This window comes from Mirounga angustirostris, unplaced genomic scaffold (genome assembly GCF_029215605.1).
Source record: "Mirounga angustirostris isolate CCGP_5_RB_7025 unplaced genomic scaffold, mMirAng1.0.hap1 SCAF_1, whole genome shotgun sequence".
Classification (NCBI taxonomy): domain Eukaryota; kingdom Metazoa; phylum Chordata; class Mammalia; order Carnivora; family Phocidae; genus Mirounga; species Mirounga angustirostris.
Window position 1 is genome coordinate 213,699,119 of NW_026991709.1, and position 23,201 is coordinate 213,722,319.

Here is a 23,201-nt window from a genome sequence, read left to right on the forward strand (position 1 = left end):
CCGGGACCCATCACTCTCTGTGGGGGCGTCCTGGGCAGTGGAGGGCCGAGTGGCCTCCCTGGCCCCCACTCGCTTGATGCCAGGCATACCCCCCCAAAGTCATGTCCACTAATGTCCCCTGGGGGCTGGGTTCATCCTCAGGTGAGATGCACCAGGGTGTCTTGGGAAGGGTGGGGGAACCCATCCCTGGATGGGAAACCCCTCTCTGGGAGATGAGGGAACAGGAGGAAGGGGTCCATATCCACCCCCACTCCCAATAGGGGGTCAGTGGCTTTGAGGAGATTCTCAGTGCTTGTGGACTCGAGGCTGGGAGACCCAGCTGGTCAAAGTCCTTCCAAACTTCTACAAGACAGGCGGGGGACAGAAGAGGACAGATCCACTCTGCTTTTTTCCAATTGCTTTACTACATGTGCAATGGGAAGGAAACCCGGCCCACCCACCACACCCCTCCACCACAAAGCCTCCACCTTGAGGAAAAGAACAAAAAAAAAAAAACAAAAACAAAAAATGATCCTGAGTCAGGAGGACCATGCCAAGCCCCTCAGTAGGTGATCTGGTACACCGAGGCGTGGTCCTTGGACCCGGTGATGATCAGGCGGTTGTTGGGGGACACATCACAGCACAGGATGGAGGAGGTCTCAGGTACCTGGGAAGGTGGAAGGCCAGTATAAGCTGAGGGGGCTCACCCACCCCTACCCTCTGCCCGTCAGTTCAAGCCTGGTCCCTCTCAGGACCCCTGCACTCAGCACCCGGAGCCGAGCGCTGCCCCCCCGCCCCGCCCCGTGCCTGGCCCACAGTGGTACCTGGAACACCATGGTCCCCGCGGGCATGCCGTAGATGCTGACCAGGTCGTCCATCCCAACGCTCACCCACCACTGGCCTGGGATGGGGAGGAGACTGGGTGGTGGGAAATCTGGCAGCTGAGGGCAGGGCCCCTGGGGACCTGGGGCACAGAGGTAGCCCCCCACCTCCCTTATACCCCCATGGACAGCATCACTGAGAGTTTCTGCTGATGAAGGGTGATGGGGGGGGTGGTCAGGAAGGGTGGGACAGGACCCTGTGGAAGGCTGGGGGCCACAGGGGACTCCCCCGCCCCCTCTTGGCCACTCACCGAGTGGAGAGAACTTGAGACCCAGGATGGTGCTGTCCTTACACCCCACCATGTGCTTCTGGCCCCCTCGGGTGGGCTGCAGCCACTGTTGCCCATTGGCTGTGCCCACCAGAACCCAATCCTCCTGGGGACTGGGGGACAGACTCATTATCTGGGGAGTGGGCAGCAGGGAAGAGGCCGGTCAGGTCCCAGCCGGGCCTGAGAGGTGGTCAGGGGCACAGGGACCCACCCTGGGGGCTGACCTCCTTCCAGCTTCCTGGCTTCGAGGCCCTGACAAGCAACCTCACACCTCTGGACCTCAGTCTGCTCATCTGTAAAGTGGGTTGGTCCTCTTTACCTTAAGGGACTAAATGGGGCATGGGCACCCGATACAGAGTATGCAAGTGTCCAATGTTATCGGGGCCCGGTGGGGTGGGGGGAGAGGACATTTCTCATGACCCTATTCCTGCCAGCACCGATCAGACGTGGGGTCCTACTACCGCCTTCCCCCCCCGCCCCGCAACATCCACCTCCTTCTCTAGCCCAAGGCCCATCCCAGGCCACACACCTGAGACTCGAATTGGTATTCCAGGGGCTCCCCGGGGGTCCTCAGATCCCAGCACCGCAGGCAGGTGTCTAGCCCCCCCGTCCAGATGTTCTGGTCTTTGATAGCAATGCTCTTGGCTCCATTCGGGGGGCCCTGCAGGTCCCTGACCAGAAGGGGTGTGTGGAAGGGGTCAGGGCTGAGACTCTGAGCCCAAGCCCCAGGAATACCACCTACGCAATCACACCCAGGTGACAGATGGGGAAACTGAGGCTGACAACAAGTACCATGACTGGGCTTTGAAGAAACCCAGTCAGAATCTGAACTCAGGCCCCCAACACTCTCAAATGCAAATTTAAGCAGTCAAGGGGCTTTTAGCCTTGGGACTGCTGGATCCCTGCTCAGGGCCTGCGGTGGGAAGGGGCTTTCAGGATGAGCCCACCCAGCCCTAGGCCTCACCTGACAATGCTCCGGTCCCGCAGGTCCCAGATCCTGACTGTGCCGTCCGTGAAGCCAGCGAAGGCCAGGGTGTCCTCGGGGCCGAAGGCCAGGGCCTGGCAGGTGAGGCCTGCACAGGGCAGCTCGTTGCTCACACGCAGGGAGGGCGCGGTCAGGTCCCACACGCTCACGCTGGCCAGGTTGTGGCCGCCCGTCAGCAGGGTCGTGCTGGTCGGGGCCAGCAGGCAGGTGCGCAGGTAGGCCTGGCGGGTCTGGGGCGGGCGTGGATGCAGCTGAATGTCCTCTGCTGCGGGAGCTCTGCTCCCAAGAGCCCCGCCCCCAGGGCCAGCCCCTCCCCGACCTGTACCCGCAGGTGGCTCTCAGGATACTGGTCCTCTAGCCCCTGGCCCACCAGGCTCCACACTTTGACGCCGCCCCGGCCGCAGGTGAACGCATGTCGCGTGAAGCTGCTGACGGCCGTGGCCAGCACTGGCTCCCCATGCCTTAGCGTCCGCATCTTCTCCGCTCCGTGTGGGATGGCCGCCTTCTTGGATTGCCCCGGCAAGGCGTCTGGTCTCTTGCACGTGTCCTCGAAGTCCTCAGGGTCCCAGCATCTTGGGAGGGGAGGCCTCGGGGTCACCGGCCTACCTGGGAGCCTCTCTGCCCACAGGGGGCCCCCCTCAAGCCTGAGGAGCTTCATTCTTCTTCAGATGTGGGAGTTCTCGCTCAGGCCTGGTTTCCCTACTACACGGGCTTCCCCCCAGGGGCTGCCCACGTCCTTTCCAGTATTCTCCCTCTCCTAGAACCAAACATCACTCCCCTCCACCTGGAATGCTTTGTCCCATCCTAGCAAACTCCTACTCATCCATCAAAATCCTAACCATTATGCCCCTTCCGTCCAGGAAAGCCTTCTCGTCCCCCTCTGGGCTCCCCCAGCCTCCGACCACAAGCCTGTATCTAGCTCTAACACCTTTCCATGGGAGTTCTTTCCCCAAATCCCTGGAACCTAGAGCTAGTTATGTGGGGAGGGACAGTGATGCTAGCCTGATGGTAACTACCCAGTCCCCTCAGCTCTGGGTATCGAGCACAGTAGCAGGGTGGTGGGGGAGGGGAAGACACACCCGCACCTCCAGTCCCTTCTCTGACAGGGACAGAAGTACAGACAAGAGGGACAACATAGAGACTTACATGGGCTTCAGGAATGGATAGGCTCTCCCAGCAGGTTCCTGCGGTAGGACCAAGATCACGCAGAGCCATGTCAGCTCCCTCTGCCCCGGCCCTCTCAGCCTTCATGGAGGCTGACACTGAGGATGGGGCCTCACCTGGGCCACACGGGGGGAGAGCATCCCCTCTGCGTCCGGGCCTGGCTCTGCGCTCCCTTCTCGGGAGCCCTCGGGGGAGCTGGGGGAGGGCGCAGGTGGGCTGGGCACTGGTTGGAGAAGAGACAGATGAGTGGCAGGTGTGGGCTCCTGGGAGCAGGCTCCCTGCCCCCCCGCCCCCTCACCAGGATTACCCAAAGTGTTTTCGCTTGGTTCCAGTCCCAAGTCGTGTGGTCCTGGGTCCTGGCTCTCCTGCCCACAGGAATCGGGGCGATCAGGTCAGACCAAAGGACCTGCCCAGGGTCGGTCTTAGACCCAGAAAACCTTGGGGAGGCCCAGGCAGTGTAGACAAACTCGTCAACAGCCCCAAGTCCCCAGGCCTGAGTCCTCTAAGGGAAGCCGGGGTGGAAGCCGTGGACTGACCCCACAGGAAGCCGGACAACCCGACCCGAGGGCCCCCCCCTCCAGGTGCCGCAGAGTGACTCACCAGGCCTGGCGCCTGCTCTGTCGCTGATACAACAGACGGGGAGCCAGTAGAACAACAGGATTCAACGGTTCGCCAGACACAGCCCCAGGCCGCCCCCATCCCCCACCTGCAGGCAGACTCACTCCTGCGTCGCAGCTGGTCCTTCTTGTGGGTCCCCGCAAAGATCTGCCAGAGTTGCTCCGTCAGAACATCCTGCCAAAACCGGGGCTCGGAGTCCCAGGGGGGCTGCGTGTCCAGCTGGGAGACGGGGGCGGCGTCGGCTCCGGAGGGCTGCCGGAGCCAGTCTGAGGACCTCGCAGCCAGGACGTCTTCGAAGGGTGGCCCCTGGAGCCCGGAGGGCTGTGGGGTCTTGGCCACTGGGTGCGGGGAAGCCTCCGGGCTGATCGGCCCCCAGGAGTCCGGGTCGGCCTGCTCCCCAGAGGTGCCCAGGCTCGCCTGTATTGCAAAGCCCAGGGGTGTGAGGGGCAGCTCTGAGCTGGTCCCCTCCCCCCTCCAGGGCCCAGGCACCCACCTCCCCAGGCTGGAAGCCCAGCGGTCGGCTCCAGGTCTCCATGGTCCGCAGGAAGTTCTCTGCCTAGACGGGGAGGGCGGGCGGTGGGGAGAGGACACATCCCAGCTCAGCCTTTGTCATCCGACAGCCTGGGTGCAGACCTCCTCCTGCAAGCCGGGTTCCCAGTGTGTGAAATGGGGATACACAGCCTGCTTTGAAGGTTTTGGGGTGGATTCGTGATAATGCAGAGCCCCCCCCCCCCCACTACACAGAGCGTAAAGCAAGTTCTTCGTACCCAGAACTCCACAGCCCAACCCTGAAGGCTGATCATCAGCATCAAGTGGTAGAAAGCAGGGTCCAATCTGGGTTCCCCTCCCAGTTGCTTTTCTTAGGAGGTTTGAAAACTAAAGCCACAAGGCACCTGGGGGGCTCAGTTGGTTAAGCATCTGCCTTCGGCTCAGGTCATGATCTCAGGGTCCTGGGATCGAGCCCCATATCTGGCTCCCTGCTTAGTGGGGAGTCTGCTTCTCCCTCTTTCTGTCCCTCCCCTCTGCTTGTGTTCTCTCTCAAATAAATAAAATCTTTAAAAAAATTAAAATAAGGAAGAAAGAAAACTAAAGCCTCAACACCACTCTGCTTAAAACGGCCTCAAGAAGCAAATTCGTGGGTAGCTACGTTCCTGTGTGGGGACACCTGAATTTGCTTAAGTGTTGGGAGGATGCTCAGAAACCAGTGATCACCTCTTAGGGAGGAGGGCGGGCAGCAGGACAATAGGGGACCCCCGTGGGAGGGTCACGGTCCTTTGTTATACTTAAAAACCACGCCACGTGACTATTCCAAATCGAAGTGAACAGTTTCTACGGGCCTGGAAGGGCCTGAGAGATCTAAGTTCCCTTCTTCCACCTGACCAACAGGCATCTGCCTGTCCTTTTAGGAGACATACTCCGTCCTCGAGACCAACAACCAGCCACAGACGGCTATTAAATATAAAGCGAAGTCCAGTGAAAAATGCGATTTCTCCAGTGCCACTCAGGTGCTCAACAGCCACGTCGGGCCAGTGGCCGCCAACGTGGATGTCACAGGCGCCAAGAACAGGGGTCCCTAGCGCGGGCCCGGCGTCCAGGCTGAGGGCAGACCCGGTGAGATGGGAGCCTCCTGGCCAGTGTCCCCAGAAATTCAGAATGGAGAGACCCAGCTTCTGGGGCTGATGGGGAGCTCCACGGGAACATGCATGCGTGCAGCTCTATTTAGTGACAGCAGGAATGTTCTAGGCCTGCCTGTCTAATGCAGTAGCTGCTGGCTTCACGTGGCTGCTGAGCACTTGAAATGTGGCTCGTGCCACTTGTTTTAAGGTGGCACACGTGTCCCGTGGCCACCAGAGAAGACAGCCCGGGTCTGGTCTTTGGTCTGCGCGCCCCAAGCAGCGCCCTTGGGCCTCATCGATGCACGCCCCTCCGTGGTGGACCCCAAGAAGCTCCCCAGAGTGCTCTGGCCCAAGGCAAACTCCCCAATCCTGGGAAAACATCCTGATTCACAAAGAAAGAAGGAATAAAGCAATGCAGCGTCCGTGCCAACTGTGGCCAGTCCTAGCTCCCAGGAGCTCCTGGCATTCCCATTTTGCAGATGGGAAAACAGAGGCCCAGAGAAGCAAAGCCAATTTCCCCAAGTCAGGAGGAACAGGGGCCAGGCAGTGTTTACCTGCTTCCATTGGCAGGCAGGCAGGCAGAATGGCGAGGGAGGGGCCGGGCAGCGGGGACCCCCTCTCTGAGCCCACACCTCCTGCGGCAGCCGCCGGTGATGGGTTTCCCAGCTGGGCCTCCCAGCAGCACAGACCCAGGGGAGCCTTCCCCAATTCGCCCGGCTCGTTAATGCGCAATTTACTGGCACTTGAATGCACTCAGCATGAAAAGCGCTGCTCCCTCCTGCCTGCTAGCTGGCCCTCCCTGGGGAGAGCGCAGCGTGGGCTGGGCGGCGGCCGCGGGGGGATTTTCAATGCACAGCAGGGAGGCTGGGAAAACCGGGAGCCCAGAGGGAGGGGAGAGGACGGAGGGGAGAGGACGGAGGGGAGAGGACGGAGGGGAGTCTCGGCGGGACTCCAGGGCCAGCAAGGCCCATGGGTTGAACAGCAACTCTCTTGGGCAAGACCCCCCTCACATCCTTATGTTGGGATCACCCCTGAATCCACAATCTGATCAGTTCTCCCCACCACACCTCACCCAGATGGTCCTGTTCTCCTGCTCTGCGCCCAGAGCCTCTCCTCCAGAGGGCGCCCATGAGCACGACTCAGGTTCCCCCTCCCTCTGCCCACAGCCCTCCAGGGCTCCCACTTCAGCCCAAGTCCTCTCCAGGGCCCCCAAGATGCCACAGGACCTGCCCTGTCCCCTCCTTGCCCTCCCCACCTCACTGCTCCAACCACAGGGGTCTCCTCTCTGTCCCTCCAACACACCAGGCACTGTCTTGCCCCAGGACCTTTGCATGGGCTGTACCCTCTGTTCCTCCCATCCCAGACAGCTGCACTCCCTCTCTGATCTCCTTCAAGAGTTTGCCCAAATGTCACCTTCTCAGCAAGCCTTGCCACTCCCACCCTTTCCCGCGTGTCCCCTCGGGCTGCTCTAATCCATCCCTGCACCTTGCCCAGCCCTCACCATCGGACACTTCTGTTTACCAAGCTCCCGTCACCCCGAGGGCAGAGGTTTGTCTGTGTCCTTCTTTGCAATTTCCCTGGCGCCTACAAGAGCATGGGCAAGAAGGTGATGGATAAATATCTGTTGAATGAATAACCGTGTTCTGGCTGCTTCCTGGCCCCCCTCACTCTGGATCCGTCTCTCCCGGTCCCCCGCACTGCCCACCCCGGGGCCCTGCTGAGTTGCAGACACGGCCCTGGCCTTCTGCCACTCACATCTGGTACAGGCAGAGAATCCTGCCAGCACCCAGGAGAAAGGGGCCAGGTGGCGGGAGGACAGGCGGGAGTGGAAGACGTGCTTCAGCTTGGGCAAGGCGCCCTGTGCTGGGAGCCTGGGCCCCTGTGCAGACCTGCCCCCCCCGCCCCCGCTCACGTGTGATCCAGGCCCCCGAGAACGCTCAGACACATGGAAGGCCGGAACCCGGGTGCGCCTGGCACATAACAGGCCCTTCATAGCGGAAGCAACTGACCTGCAACGTGCTGGAAAGGCCCCTGGCCTCCTGTGAGCCACGCAGGGACCGGGAGCGGGCCAGGAAGGACGAGCCTCCAAGAGGGTGGGAGACACACCCGGAAGGTGTGTGTGTTTGTGTGTGTGTGTTTGGGGGGGGGCCGGATCCACTGATCCCTGGGAAATCCCAGGTCAGGTCCTGCCCCCCTCTGCCCACAGCCCTCCAGAGCTCCCACCTCCTTCGGATAAAAGCCCTCCCCACCCATCCCCACGGGGCCCCACCACCTGGCCCTGTCATGGCCTCTCTCCCTATATTTTACTGCCTTTCAAGGAGGGGCAGCCATACCCCAGCTCCTGGTTACTCACTCACCTGCTTGTGATGCTCATGGAGACCCTGCCGGATCTTCTGGAGCTGCAAGAGAACAGCAGGGATCACACTGGGAGGTGGTGGGAGGTGGCCGACAGAGGTGGACAAGAGTGAGGAGTCGAGTGCTGTGCAAGCTTCTCCCCAACTGTGTGGCCCCAGACAAGCTGCTCGACCTCTCTGGTCACTACACTCATCAAAGGTGATACCACCTACCATACAGAGTGGAAGCTAATTAGGGAGGCCCTTGGATTTCATTCTCGATGTGGAGTTCAAAGACTCCCCATAACCACTGCACACCCGCCCCCATCCCTTCCCTCCTCTCCTCCCTCTGCTACAACCACAGGGCCTCCTCACTCATTCCTCCAACACACCAAGCCCAGTCCTGCCCCAGGGCCTTTGCACAGGCTGTGCACTCTGCCCGGAATGCCCTTCCTTGCTCTCTCAGGGAAGGTAGAACCTCCGTATCTTCCCTATCTCCCCATGAACATCACTTCTTCCAAGAAGCTTTTCCTGACTATCTTAGAGCAAAATCTTTACTCATGTCCACCCCACCATCGTCTGTCTTCTTTATAATGTCTACATTTTGTGAATCCCGTTTCTCTACTTACTCGTCTCTCTCTTCCCCCTAGGGGTGCCCTGTCCATGGAGCTAGCCGCTAGTCAGGTGTGGCTATTTAAATTTAATTAAGTTACAAATTCAGTTCCTCACAAGTTCTCAATAGCCACATGTGGCCGGCGGGTGCCATATTGGGCAATGTTGCTATAGAACATTCCCATCACTGCAGAAAGTTCTAGAAGACAGCACCACATAGCACCTACGCTCCTCACAAGCAGGGACTCCTGTTACCCATCCCTCAACGATGAGCTGTCAGCCACAGAAACGCTTCCTGTAAGTACGGAATTTCTAACTTTTGCAGCAAGGTTAGTACTCATGAGGAAGAACGCTCTTGAAGAAGCCGGCCTGCACGGGTGACCTCGCTCGCCCAAAGGAAGCAGAAACAAGTGGAGGAGAAGGTGTCCCCAAACCCGGCTCCCGAGGCCAAAGGCAACAGCCCCTCCAGGCTGTCTGGGGGCTGCCCAGGGCCGCCCGGTGTGGCTCACCGCCGAGCACACGCTCTCCACCTGCGCCGTCAGGTGAGCGGGGAACCTGAGGGGAAGGAAAGCGCACAGAGCCCTCAAGACCCCTCCCCGGAACCAGCCCCGCCCCCGCCTGGCCAGGGCCCCCCCACCCCAAGGAGCCACCCAAGGCGGCGTCAGAGATGCCATTTTAGTGCAGTGTTTTTAAACATATAATCAATGCAAGTAAATTCACACTAAAACAAGGACAACTCGAAAATTTAAAATGAAGGCCAGGATTGGTACCAGTGGTTTTCGTTTTGCTTCGGGCTCCCTCATTCCTAGTTCTGTCTTCTGGGCCAGGGGTTTCTGGGCCCCCCAAGAGACCAGAGGGGACGCTCTCCCTCCCTCTGTGGGCCACAGCGGGACCTCCAGCCCCTGAGAGTCGCCCTCACCTGGGGAACTCTTGCCGGAGCTGATCCAGGACACCGCGATAGTTCAGTTCAGAAGGAGCCTGGGAAGGTCACGGGAGACTGTAGACAACCCCAGCCTCCCGTTCTCCCACCCTCAGGCCTTATCTCCAATCAGCCCCCCCGGGGGTGGGCTGGGACCTCCTGAAACCTGAAGGGAATTTGCTCTCTCTGATTACTTAAGTCCCCACAGAGTATCTTCCAATTTGCCTCCTGGCCTAAGGTCTCAAATATGGACTCTCTGGAGAGCCCTTGAGAGAGAAAGTTTGCCCACCCGGCCTCAACTACTGAAAAGGGTCGACTCTGGAGGAGGGGGGCTTCCGCCTGTAAAATGTTAACCAGGGATGATGCAGTCATGTGTTTTATCAGCTGGGTGATGAGAAGCAAGTTTAATTTAAACAGAAAGTGCCTCCGCACCTGTCGGTAGGTATGATGGGCTGGAGGCCCTGGTCAAAAGGCCTGGCCACCTGCCCGTGTCCCTCCATCAGGAGTAGCACAGTGAGGTTTGAGCCCAGCTTCCAGGCTCTTCCCTCTACCCACAGGGATTAATGCCCTCCTCACCAAAGTTCCTGGGACCCTCCTCATCCTTGGAGGGCGCTTCTGGGGGCTGAGATGGCCCCAAGAGGTCATCTTCAGGCGGGAGGCCCAAGGACTTTATCCAGGGACGCTAAAATAATAAGGAGAGAGGGCAGAAGGCCTGGCAGCCAGGGACAGAGCCAACCCCACCCCGCTCCCCGCCTCCCCTCCAGGACCCAGTCCTGGATCCCCAGCCCCCTCCCTGACTTCCAGCACCCCAATGCATGCCCTATACCCTCTTCATTTGTCAAACTCCAGTGCCTCCGGCTGCCCCAACTAATAGTGGGCTCCACCCAGGGACATCATGCCACGAGGTAGAGGGGAGATGGTGCCAATATTTACACTCCCTGCCAGGAGCTGTCACCGCTGGGGGACCCCAGGGAAGGACGGTAAAATTCAACCTTAGTTTTGAGATAATTTCCTAAAGCATGGGTGAAGATCACTGGGAAGGGGTTTTGAAGGATGAGTAAGAGTTGGCCAGGTGAATTAGCAGAATTTCTCAGACCGGAGGAAAGGGACCTCTCTCCACCCCAGTCCCTCCTGCGGCACTAAGCCCCTTCTTTGCCTCGCTTCTGCCCCTCAACGGCCTTCCAGCCTCCTCTCCAACCCGGGGGGACGCTGGGGTCCTCCAGGAGACCCGCCTGCCTCCTCACCTCCCTTAGGATGGAGGCCCAGGACAGCAAGGAGGAAACTGCGGCAGGTCAACCAAGTTCAGGCCCTGAATGAACCACCCCTCCACATCTCCCCTCCTCCCGGGGCCCTTTGACCCGTCGGGCCCCGCCCCTGCCCGCCCCGACCACGCCCCCGCCCGCCCCGGCCCCGCCCCGCCCCGCCGCCACCTGCACCACGAGGACGATCAATGAACGAGCAGCAGCTGCACGTGGGCTCGTTCTCCGCGGGCGGCCGCTGCAGGCACTGGCCAATCGCGAGGCCGCTTTCCCACGTGGGTCGCGGCCGCTATCGCTGATTGGCCAGCTCGCCCCAGCCGCCGGCCGGGCTGTCAATCAGCGCGCCCGGCGCCTTCGCTTAACCCTTGCGGTACCGCTCTGGGGAAAGGCAGCGTGCAGAGCCGCAGGCAGTTTGGGGTCCAGAGTGGGGCGAGGATATTTAGAAGGGCTTGGGGTCAGAGGGTGCAACCTGGGAAGGGGCTGGATGGCCTGTAGTTGCATTGTTTAGTGAAAAGCATGATCATTTTAAGCCGTGCCCCGGCGTGGCTTGGGGCTAGGGGTGGGGCTGGGAATGAAGGCAGACTCCTTAGCACTCATTCCAATCCTTAGATAGGGGCTAATAACATTTTCCTCAATATTAATAACGCAGTTCAAACGAAGCTTTAAGCCCCTTTAATGGGGAAAACTTAACAGCGCCTTTTCATCCGGCACCAAGCCCTGGGCTCTGTATTTATGTCGATGAATTTTCCCAACTGTCCCCTAAGCCCAGGATCTGAGAACCAAAAGCAGGGACTGCAGAGGCCTTGAAGCTGGTACAATTTGTCCAGGTTCAAGGCCAGGGTAGGAAGGAGTGGTGGGTATTGCAGGCCTGGGATGAGAGAAGGATAAGGGGTGGGGGTTGTAGGAGTTGTAGGATTCTAGAGTTGTGCTCTGGCCCAGTTTGCAAGGCCTACTGAAGGTGTGCGGTGGAGGTGTGCCATCGTCCTGCCCACCCCAGGACCTTTGCACTAACCATTCCCTCTTCTACCAGGAATAGTCTCCCCCTGACAGCCACTGGCTTGTTCCCTCCTTCCGTGGTCAGAGCTCAGAGCTCCCCACTTCCACAGGCCTCCCCTCATCCCTTTTAAAAATGAACTTCCAGCACCACCACCCCCCTTCTCCCTTCCTTATTTAATTTTTCTCCAAACATGGTTTGAATTGGCACTAATCTTGTTGTAAGCTCAGTGGCTGTAAGTCCTGCTGTGTTCAAAATTCACGTACTGCTGATGGGGTTCTCAGACATTCTTGTACCGGCCACAGGGCCTACCCTGGTAGGTATGCTGGCTTGGCATCCACAGAAGGGAGAGGACACTCTGCTGGCCCTTGCTGTGCTTTGTATGGGGAGGGGCACACTTGGGGGTTCAGATCTTGGGATGCACAGTCCCCTGAGGTTATAATGTAAACACACAACTTGGGCTTTGTGGCTGGTGTATGGAGGGGAAAGTGAGGACTGCCACGTGTGCACCGCAAAAACAAAACAAAACAAAACAGGTTTTCACCCGTGATCCCTCCACTGGCCCTTAATTGAAGCGTATTTTATTTATGGGCCAGCCTGCTAATTTGCCTCCCTCTGCGAGCTTGGCTCTCTTCCTTTCGTGGTTGCTGGGCACACCAGTTTACCCAAGGCTGTCTGTCTCACACGGTACCCACTGGGTACCTGTGGCTATTTAAATTAAAACACATGAAAATGAAATAGAATTAAAAACTCAGTTCCTCAGGCTCACTGTCCGCATGTCAATCGCTCTGCAGCCACACGTGTCTGGGGATGACCATCCCCACGGGACAGTGCAAACCAAGAACATTCCCATCCTGGCGGGAAGTTCCAGTGGACAGGACAGGTCTGAGGTCTAGGTCCACGCAGAGGTCAGAAGCATTTCACAAGGAACCATTCTACTCTCTCCTTTGGAAGCCTGCAGGCGGGTGGGGTTCGAGCCGGGATGGTGGGCCCTGCCCTTCCTTTCGCTGTCCCCCATGTCCCCCAGTCTGGCCCGCAGGGACGCAGCCGTCCCTGAGCCCTCTGGAAGGGCTGAGGGCACAGCAGAGAGGAGGGGAGGCAGCAAAGATTTCCTTCTTGGCTTTTAAGTTGTTGTGGTTGACTTGGAAGCCCCAGGTCTAGAAGAAGGGGTTTGCATTTCCAAAGCTTTGGAATTCCCTGGCAGGCCCTGGTGACCTCAGACCCAGGCCCCCAGAGGCCCAGGGTTACTTGGCTTGGGTGTAGGCCAGGCAGATGGCTCAAGGGAAAGCCTGGGGTGCAGAGGGGGCTGTGGAGTGACCACGGGGAAGTGGCAGCAGGGAGGGGGTGACCACTTTCAATCCCCTGCTCCCATTCTCTCCCCCCGCCCCAGGACATGCCAGTGGCCCTGTGGGGGAGCGACGGAGGGGAAGGAGCGGCTGCAGAAAGCCTGTAGGTAGAAGGACCCTGGTGTCCAGTCAGTGGATGAATGACCAAGCGGCGAAAGGACAGGGACCCTCCAAAGACTGTGGCTGCGCTGGGTGATAGATGCTCAAGGGTAGGATGCCCCTCAGCTGCCCCACCCTCAGAGGGCACTGGAATGCCCTTGAGTTTAGACCTAGTCCCAGGAAAAGTGAATTTATTGAATTACCCGGAATTGATTGAAGTCTGCCTTCTGCCATCTGGTGGAGAGAGGCTCGTATTCATTTCCAGGGCTGCTGTCACAAATGACCCCATGCCCAGTGGCTTTAAACAACAGAAATCTATTCCATCGTGTTCTGGAGGCCAGAAGTCCAAAACCCAGGTGTAGGCAGGGCTGTGCTCCCTCTGGAGGCTCTAGACACATCCCTCCAATCTTTGTGTCAGTCCTCACATGGGCTTCTCCTGGTGTGTGTCTGTGTCCAAATTCCCCTCTTCTTATAGGACACCAGTCATTGGATTTAGGGCCACCCTACTCCAGTATGACCTCAACTCGATCTGCCATGAATCCAAAGAGGTTAACTCTCGTCCCCAGGGTCACAGAGCAACTGAGTGGCTAAGCTAATGTTTGAACCCCGGTCATCTTGCTGTGGGATATACCCTTGTAACCCTGACACCGTAATGCCCAGATCTAAATTAGGTTCCTGCCATTGAACTGCCCACGTCGCAGCATTAGGTGGGACCCCCTGTGGACCCGAGCTTGGAGGAACGTGCATCCATTCCAGAAGTGGCCTTTTGGAGCTCCTGGACCTGGCTCTCGCTCCTGAAGAAACCCAGATGTATTAGTTAGCTACTGCTGCGTAACAAGTTGTTCCCAAAGTTAGTGGCTTAGACGATAAGCATTTATCATCTCACACAGGTTCTGGTGGTCAGGAATCTGGAGGTAGCTTTGCTGGATCACTTTTAGGGGGGCTGATGAGCAGCTGTCCACCTTTCAGCTTCTCTGTCTCCCTTCCCAGTGAATGTGTTGTGCCATCCAGAAGTCGATTTGAAAACCTCAGCAAGGCCCCGTCTTGTCACTCTGTCTCCCTTGACCCTAATCCTACTCACCACCCGGTGCTTTGTTGTTGTTTGACTTAATTCTTCTTTGTCGTGTGTGTGCATGTGCGTGTGTGTGTGTGTATGTGCGCAGGCGTGGATAGCAGGATGGCTGAGTGGGTAACACATGCGTCCATCCATGGGCCTTTTTCGTGCTTATTTTCCCCAGGTCTGTGTTTTAGTTGCGGGGTCCAAAGTAGCCCTTTGTCACATCCATCCCAAAGTACACGTTCGTCCCAATTTACACTTCGCCTCAAAAGGAGCCTTCCTCCGGGACTTGGGGAGGAGATGTGACCTGGATCAGGTCCCAGCATCAACGCTTCCTGACACGGAGTTAAGAGACTTGCCCAACCAGCCAGCTCATCTACATTTAGGGCCGAAAGTGACCACGGTTGGTTCATTGGGTGCATTGGGCTGCCGCGGGCTTCCCAGCACACTCCCGGGTGGCCCATTCTTATTTCCAGTGAAGTCATCCCAATGGGACCCCCAAGGCAGGGCGAGGCCACAGACGTCCCCCTGAGGGTCCAGTTCATCGCCTCCAGGAGGTGGAAAGAGGGGAATGTGGGTCCCCATTAGACCCGACCCCGAGGCCCGTTCAGAGTTGAACTTATGGTCTCTGGCGCCCTCTGCTGGCGAAATGTTTTATTACAGCGCCCTCGCGGTGTCCTTTCCCTACCGTGAGGTCACCCCTTTCAAAACCCCACGCAGTTCCAGGATCTTTAGTAAATTTGTCCAGTTGCACAACCATCGCCACAGCCGAATATTGGAACATTTGCATCACCCGGGAAGTGTCCCTCTGGTCCGTTGTGAATCGACCCCTCCCTCCCATCCCTAGCTTTCTCTCCCTGGGAGTATCTCCTTTTCTAGAAACATCATATACATGGGCTTATAATAAATACACGTCTTTTGTGTCTGGCTTCTTTCACCGAACGTCATCTTTTGAGGTTCACCTGTGTTTTTTGCGTGTATCGGTGCTCGGTTCCTGTTTGCTGCAGCTGAGTATTTCATTTGGGTGAGTGGCCCCCACTTTGTTTCTCTTGGGCCCTTGGTGGAGGTTTGGCTGTTTGCAGTTTGGGTGGTCGTGAACACAGCTGCGGTGAACGTCCACGAACAGGTGTGTGTGTTGGCATGTGCTCTCATTCCTCTTGGGTAGATACGGAATGTGTCTACCTTTTTCTGGAGCTTCCAGGCTTTTTCCCAAAGTGGGGACACTGTCTTGCATTCCCACCAGCTGTGTCTGAGGCCCAGAGTTGCTCCACATGCTCTCAGTGGGAAAACTTCTAAATGAGGGGATTCCCGGTGGCAGGAACGTCTTCCTTCTCAGAAGGGTCTTCTGGTGGCCAGCTGGCCCTCATCCGGCTCCAGGCTCTCCTGCTCCAAGCCTGAGTTTGAGCTTCATTTCTGCCCATCCTCAGATTGGATGCCAGGCTCAGAGTCCGGTGGGTCTGGGATGCCCCAGCCCTGTGGGTCCTTGTGATGGATGAGGACCTCTCCCTTCAGGGGGTCTCTCTGTTTATCCATCTTTCCATTATTACTCTCTATTGACACTTAAAAAAATATTTTATTTATTTATTTGCCAGAGAGAGACACAGTAAGAGAGGGAACACAAGCAGGGGGAGTGGGAGAGGGAGAAGCAGGCTTCCCGCTGAGCAGGGAGCCCGATGCGTGGCTCGATCCCAGGACCCTGGGAGCATGACCAGAGCTGAAGGCAGAGGCTTAACAACTGAGCCACCCAGCCACCCCCTCTATTGACACTTTTTAAAAACGTCCCTCCAAAGAACTACACTGATGCATTGCTTCTAAACACAAAACAGACCCCAAAGATTTCAAATGGAAAATTGCTGTCACCACTGGGTCCTCAGTGGGGTTCCTTGGCCTCAGCCACTCATCTCTAAGTCAGTGGTTCTCAGACTGGTGGGCACCAGGATAGCTCGGGGGTGGGGGGATTTGTTGAAACACAGATCACTGAGCCCCAACCCCCCCCCCCCGAGTTTCTGACACAAGAGATCGGCAGTGGGGCCCAGGAATCCACATTTTTACAATATGTTTTTTTTTTTTTTTAAGATTTTATTTATTGGGCACCTGGGTGGCTCAGTCGATTGGGCAACTGACTTCGGCTCAGGTCATGATCTTGGGGTCCTGGGATCAAGTCCCGCATCTGGCTGTCAAATAGAGAGAGAGAGAGAGAGCACAAGCAGGGAGAGCGGCAGACAGAGGGAGAAGCAGACTCCCCACTGAGCAGGGAGCCCGACATGGGACTTGATCTAGGACCCTGGGATCATGACCTGAGCCGAAGGCAGTCGCCCAACTGACTGAGCCACCCAGGCGCCCCTCCTTACAATATATTTCTAATAAAGAGCTGGACAATCCTTTAAACATTGAGTGGAATCCTGTCCCTCCCCTGCCCAATCTCCTCCCACGGCTCTCCCTTGGACTCAGAACCAAAGTCTTCAGAGGGCTTTTGAAAGCCCTGCAGTCTTTACCACCCTGCTGATTAATCCCGGGTTACAGTCCCTTCACTCCATTCACACGGACCTTCTGCTTTTCCTCACAGGCTACCACAGGACCTTTGCATGGGCTGTCTGCCCATCTGGAACACTCTTCTCCTTGACTGCATTGTGACTCACTCCCTCAAGTACTTCCTATTTTAGCTCAATGTCACCTCCTCAGAGTGGCCTTCCCTGACCCCCACCCACATGAAACTGCACCCTATCTCAGCCTGAGGAGGCACCTTCTAATCCCCTTATCTTGTTTTCACACCAATTTCACTGTTGGACAACAGTATATTAATTTAGACACTCGGAGGCAAGAATCGTTGGAAACCATTCCAGAAGCTATTATGGTGGATGCTTCTTGCCTGAAGCAGTCTTTGTACCCCGAGCACGCCCCCACATTTGCCACTGGGCCCTTGGTATTTGGCTGTATGTGAGAGCCTTCCCTTTTCTCCTGTGAATCTAGTTATTATTGGTGTGGACCCATAGAGTCCCATTTTTTAAAATGGCTTATAATTCATCATTCTCCATTATTTGGATGGTCCCATTGTCTAGATTTGGCCGGATTTCAAGCTGACTTCTCTGCTTTTCTGACACGCCGCAGCATTCTTCCGAGTGCCTCCTGGCTTGCAGGCAGGACTGGATGGTCCAGGCTCCTGTTCCTCTCCTGTCCCAGCCCTGGGATCTTTGTTGTAAACATGCAGATTTCTGAGCCCCAGCCCAGCAGGTGGGGGAGCAGAAATTAGGGATTCTTCAGAGAGTGAGCATCTTTTTAGAAAGCTTCCTGGTGGGATAGGGTGGCCTGAGAGACAGGACGGAGGTGGGCGTGAATATAAAAGGGTATTATGGGAGATCCTTGTGGTTGTGACGTTGAACTCTACTTTTGCAAACTGTTACCACTAGAGAAAAAGTGAGCAAAATGTAGCCGGGATCCCTCTGCACTATTTCTTACAACTGCAGGTGAATTGCCATTCTCCCAGTAAAAATTTCAATTAAAAAAAGAGACATAGGAAAATAGCATCACAGTGGACGTGCCAATACCATGAGAGGCTAAACGGAAGAATCTGTGGGCTGCAGCTTCCAAGCGGTGACCTTGTGGAATGATCTTTCCCTGTTATCGTCCAATCAGCTTTACAGAAATAAAGGTGAGGATAAAATTCAGGATGAAAAACAAAAAGGAACGGGTCCAGGTGACTCAGGGAAATGGCTTCGTTTGGGACCCACTGTTTTCAACTGCAAAGAAGCCATTCTAAAATTCTTGGAAGGAATGATCTTACCTGCTATGTTCTTGAAAAACAGCAATAAAGCCAGACACAGGCAAAAGAACGAAAGGAAATGGTTGCAGACAATTAGAATCGCTCACCCGTTATTCTTTGATCATTCGCTGGCTATCTACATATTTGATAGTACAAACAAGGAGACGAGTTTTGGGTAGCTTTTTATTTTGATATCATTTCAAACTTATGCAAGAATAGTACTAAGACCTCATGTATGTGTGTGTGTGGTGTGTGTATATGCACATCTCTCTGCACTATTTCTTACAACTGCAGGTGAATCGCCATTCTCCCAGTAAAAATTTCAATTAAAAAAAGAGACATAGGAAAATAGCATCACAGTGGACGTGCCAATACCATGGCATGCCAATACATGCCAATACCATGTGCCCCTTTATCCTGAAATACTTCAGCGAACTGGTTTTTGAGAATGAGGGGCGCCCTCTTGTGGTCACGCTTTTTCTCCCTTGAAATAATTCTTCTATATTCTAGAAACACTTCGTCAGGATATGTTTCGCAATATTCGCAAATATTTTCTCCTTGTCGTCGCTTGTCTCCTTGTTTGCGTCAAAGTAGCTTTCAAAGAGCAAATATTTAAATAATATTTAATGACCCACTTGATCTTTTCTTTGTATTTGTCACATTTTGCGTACTAAGAAATAATTGCCTGGCCCAAGGTCACGAAGATATTTCTCCTGGGTTTTCTTAGAGATGTGTAGAGTTTCAGCTCCTACTCTCAGGTCTACGATTGGCTCAAAACTGATTTGCATACACTATATTGTGATGGACTCACTGGTTGTGAATAGACAGGCATGTTCTTAAAAAGAAGATCTGTACGAATTTTCAGTTGGCCTTCAATTGAGCCTGTCGATTTAACGTAATTGTAACCAGCTGTCCCCGCACATCCCAGCCACCATCCGTAACACATCTGAGCTTCTGCAGGTGCCTGAGATGGCAGCTCATAGCCAGGAGCTTCCCACAGAGTCCCCAGGCACCCTGGGCCAGCCCCCCACCCCCAGCAGAAGCATCCAGCCTGGAACCTGGAAAAGGCTGGGGCCGGTCCCCAGACGGGGAAGTGGGGGGTGTGGGGAGTGTGTGGGCTAGGGTGGGGGCTTCCCTGGGAGTGATGGGACTCAAACAGCTGTGCAGGGCCTGGGGCAGGGAGCAGTCACTGCCCCGTCCACACTGGGATATATTATATTTATTATATAAGCCATTTATTAACATGGTTAACGATTTTGGCCCTCTCAACTGCAATCTAAGAAGGATGAGGGCAATTACTGTGTTCGTTTACTGCCATATACCCCAGTGCAGAGAACCGAGCCTGGGGTAGAAGATGCCTCCCGAGTACGCACTGGAGGGACCCACAGGCATTTTTCCTGATCTACCCGGTGCAACCGAAGACGCACAAACGTGAAAATGTGAACCAGGTCGCCATCCAGTGGCCAGGACCGGGTACCACACCCACTAGGAGGAAAAACAGCATGTGGAGAGAACCGCACAAAGACCCCAATTGTGGAAGAATTAAAAGACATTCCAGGGAGAAACATTCCGATGATGTGAATATGTTTTCACGGGACTCTGTTGGCAGGCGGGAAGTGTGGGGGAAATAAGCATTTATTGCCAAAGTAACGGGGGGCTCAGGGATTGCTCAGTGGCCACGCCCCCAACCGCACCCCTGGGTCTCGTTCGGCCTCTAGCCACGCCCTAGGGGCGGTTCCAGTCTCAACCACGCCCACAGCGAGTGTCATTCTGGCTTCAGACAGGCCCTAAGGCGGTGGATCCGGGGACTGGACCCAATCGCGCTCCAGAGGGCGGGGGGAGCTAGCACCTATCTGCTCGACGATTGGAGGACGCAGCTCGCCCCTCCCATCGTTGAGGCTCCACCAATCCAGAGACCCAGGCTTGCCTTCTTTTCCGCTCCCGGCAGCCCCCGCACCGGAAGCGGAAGCGCTGATCCGGCCTCGGCCGGCGGCGGCGGCGGTGGTCCTCTGCGCACGTTCGCCTTTCCCGGGGGTGGACGTTTCTGTGTCCACTGCGGGGCCCGGCCCCGTCTCTGCTGGACGGCCGGGGCTGGGTCAAGGGGCGGGGTCCAGCCTGGGGGGAGGCCCCTGGGGCAGGACCCCCGGGGCGCTGGGGCCCGGCGGAGCCCAGGCTGGGGAAGGGGCCGGTGTGGGTGCGGCGTGAATGCAGCCTGGCTTCCGTGGGCTCGGAGCGGAGCAGGGCCGCGTGCGGAGGGGCAGCGTCGCGAATGGGCCGCGAGGTGGAGCCAGGTCCCGTTTCCTTGGGAACCACAAAGACGGGAGAGATGTGGGTGGCTGTGTGCGGAGACCCCTTAGCTGAGCCTCCGCACCTGGTGGGAAATGCAGCCCGCTTCCCGGGTGTCCAAGGGAATCAGATCGTCCAGGCGAGAGAGGGACGCTTCCTTCTTAACGGGCAGAGTGTCCGGCGAGTCAAAGGGGGGGATGGCTCCAGCCGGAGAAAGGTTTCTGCTAATTTTGCAGCTGGCCTTACTGCCTCTGTCCTCTCCGGCCTCTGAATGTCGGGGCAGGGACTTACTTTTCTCCGTTGGTTTTTCCTACCGCTCGTATCCAGGGCACTGAGACGTTGTGCTCGCTGGGCGCCAGCCTTGGGCTCCAGTCCTGGCCCCAAGCCTTAATGGGTTCTCCGGTGACACCACGCAATTTGCCGAGCCCTTCAGAGCCTCAGATGCCACATCTGTGAAATGAAAGTGCATGACGGTACCTGCACCGGGCAGGTTAACGAGTGCTGTGTAAAGTGTTGGTTATTGTTAATAATGTCAGCTCATCATCATGGGCATCCTCATATTCCAGTCGTAGACCCCTGACTTCACGTAGCAGAATGACAAGTGGTTATGACCGTGGGCTTTGACCCAAATAGAGGGTCCAGTGAGACCAGGGATTCCCACCCTGAGGACGCTTTTATCCCCAGGTGACATTTGACAATGTTGGAAGATACAGTGGTGGTGACGCCTGGGTTAGTGGGGTGTTGCTGCTCGCGTTGGGTGGTCGGAAGCTGGAGATGCAGCTCAGCACCCTCCGGTGAGCAGGACGGCGCCCCCAGTGTTCAATGTGCCCACCCTGAGATGCCCTGTTTGCGTGGAGTAGACAGACATTCACCAGGCATATATCATTGTTATTAATATTATTCTATTATTGATGAATTTTCATGGAGAAGTGGTTTTCCAGATCCAGGTTCATTTCCTCAGATCCAGGTTATTTCCTTAATCTCAACGAGGCAGCTAGACTATTAGTTTCATTTTCACGAATAATTTCCAAGCAAAAGTACAGAGGTGATAAATAATTTTAACCTGTACCCATATTTGCTACAAATGTTTGTACAGATAAACAGTACACAAAACAGTACATAAAAAATAAAAACAGTACTGATAGGGGCGCCTGGGAGGCTCAGTCGCTAGAAGTCTGCCTTCGGCTCAGGTCCTGGTCCCAGGGTCCTGGGATCAAGCCCTGCGTCGGGCTCCCTCCTTAATGTCCATCAGATTTAGTGTTGATTATATATACATCAGGGTTTCTCAAACTCACTGCCTCACTGGCCCAGAGGCTAGGAGCAATCCCATTGGTGACAACCAGAAATGTCTCCAGACCTTGCCAATGTCCCTGGAGGGCAAACTCAGACTTGGTCGAGTACCAGCTATACACGGAGGTGTGATTAGGTCCTTACCGCTGCCCTGTGCATACCGTGACTTATTTAACCGTTTTCTTGGTGGTGGTGTTTTAGTCTGTTTTGTCAGTGTTTTACTTTTGCACATACCGCCCATCCTTGCTCCGGAATCCTGCGGGCAGCTGTGGGAGGGGTCCAGGGGAGAAACCGCACAGTTTGGCTGCTCTGTGTATTTGGGAGCTGAATGTTTACAAATCTCGATTTCTCCGGAACACTTATATGACTTGTGCAGCTGTGTGAGCATATTCTCCTTGAGAACAATGGGGCAAAGTACAGTCCCAGATGGTGCTTGTGAAAAGCAAGGCTCCTTCCACACCAGTCCCTAGTCACTTAGTCAAGCCGCTAAAAAGCCACCAAAACCTCCAGTTGCTTTTATGGATTTTCAGAGCTCCGCACATACAATCCTATGTCCTTTAAGCCCAGGGAGACAGTTAGTGTGTATTTTAAATTGCAATGAAATTTAAATTTCATTGCAATAAGACTGCCCGTGGAGCAGCCTGCAGGGCCTGAGAAGAGCTGTTTTTACCCAATGTTGGCCAAGACGTGGAAGTACCATCACTCTGGAGTTCATGGTCACCTGCAAGGGTCGACTCAGTTGTCACTGGTGTGGCTGTTCAAATTATTCACCGAAACCCCGGTCTCTTTTGAAGCTGCTTTCTATGGCAAGATTCCCTGGCCGGGTTTTGCAGAACTCCCTTGTCAAGAAGATTTGATTCTTCTGTCATTTTTATGCACGTTTATTTTTTTCCAGTTATTTCTCAGAATTCATTCTTGCAATTCTCTGTTCCCCGCAAGCTGTGATTTTTGTGGTGTTTCTTTCAGCAGCGTGTGCTGTCCTGCGTGGGAGCAACATGAGGCCATTTCAAAAAATTGTATTTTAGAGTTCAGTGTATGTGGTTTTTTTTAAATGGCTTTACTGAAATAAAAAGTGTAAAATCCAGTGGCTTTTAGCATCCACAGAATTGCACAATCGTGAATACAATATTAGAATATTTTCATCACTTCCAAAAGAAGCTCTGTACTCTTTAGCTACCACCATACTGTCTCCCTGTCCCCCACCCCCAGCCCTAAGCAACCACTCATCTATTTTGTGTCTAGAGATTTCCCTCTTTGGGATATTTCATATGAATAGAGTCATACAATATGTGGTCTCTTGTGACGGGCTTCTTTCATAAAGTTTTCAAGGTTCATCCACATTGTAGCGTGTATCAGTGCTTTATATCTTTTTAAGACTGAATGACGGGCACCTGGGTGGCTCAGTTGGTTAAGCGTCTGCCTTCGGCTCAGGTCACGATCCCGGGGTCCTGGGATCGGGTCCTGCATCTGGGCTCCCTGCTCAGCGGGGAGCCTGCTTCTCCCTTTCCCTCTGCCGCTCCCTTCTTGTGCTCCCCCTCCCTGCTCATGCTCTCTCTTGCTGTCTCTCTCTCTCAAATAAAATCTTAAAAAAAAAAAAAAAAAAAAAAAGCCTGGATGATATTCCAGGGCGTGGTTGGGCCATATTTTGTTCATACATTCAGCTGCCCGTGGACATTTGGGCCATTGTGAGTAATGCTACTGTGAACATTTGTGTACAAGTATCCTTTTGAAACT

General features: G+C 55.5%; 1 protein-coding gene across 1 annotated transcript; it reads right to left on the reverse strand.

The window, feature by feature from the left end:
• Positions 1-394: 394 nt before the first annotated feature.
• Positions 395-4,526, reverse strand: TLE6 (TLE family member 6, subcortical maternal complex member). The gene is made up of 11 exons (XM_064593538.1): positions 4,390-4,526; positions 3,669-4,313; positions 3,586-3,637; positions 3,395-3,501; positions 3,261-3,298; positions 2,434-2,686; positions 2,094-2,344; positions 1,659-1,800; positions 1,112-1,262; positions 804-880; positions 395-646 (listed from the first exon to the last, which is right to left on the reverse strand). Exons 1-11 carry the CDS (start codon positions 4,429-4,431, stop codon positions 542-544), a joined length of 1,863 nt encoding a protein of 620 aa, XP_064449608.1. The 5' UTR covers positions 4,432-4,526; the 3' UTR covers positions 395-541.
• Between the last annotated feature and the right edge of the window lie 18,675 nt (positions 4,527-23,201).

What these genes read in the sequence shown, in the direction of transcription:
- TLE6 (XM_064593538.1), bottom strand. Translation starts at nt 4,431, where the DNA reads ATGGAGACCTGGAGCCGACCGCTGGGCTTCCAGCCTGGGGAG. An exon ending in TCTCCCCCCGTGTGGCCCAG is followed by an intron (nt 3,299 to 3,394) that starts GTGAGGCCCCAT and finishes GTCCTACCGCAG; the next exon opens with GAACCTGCTGGGAGAGCCTA. An exon ending in AATACCAATTCGAGTCTCAG is followed by an intron (nt 1,263 to 1,658) that starts GTGTGTGGCCTG and finishes CCCACTCCCCAG; the next exon opens with ATAATGAGTCTGTCCCCCAG.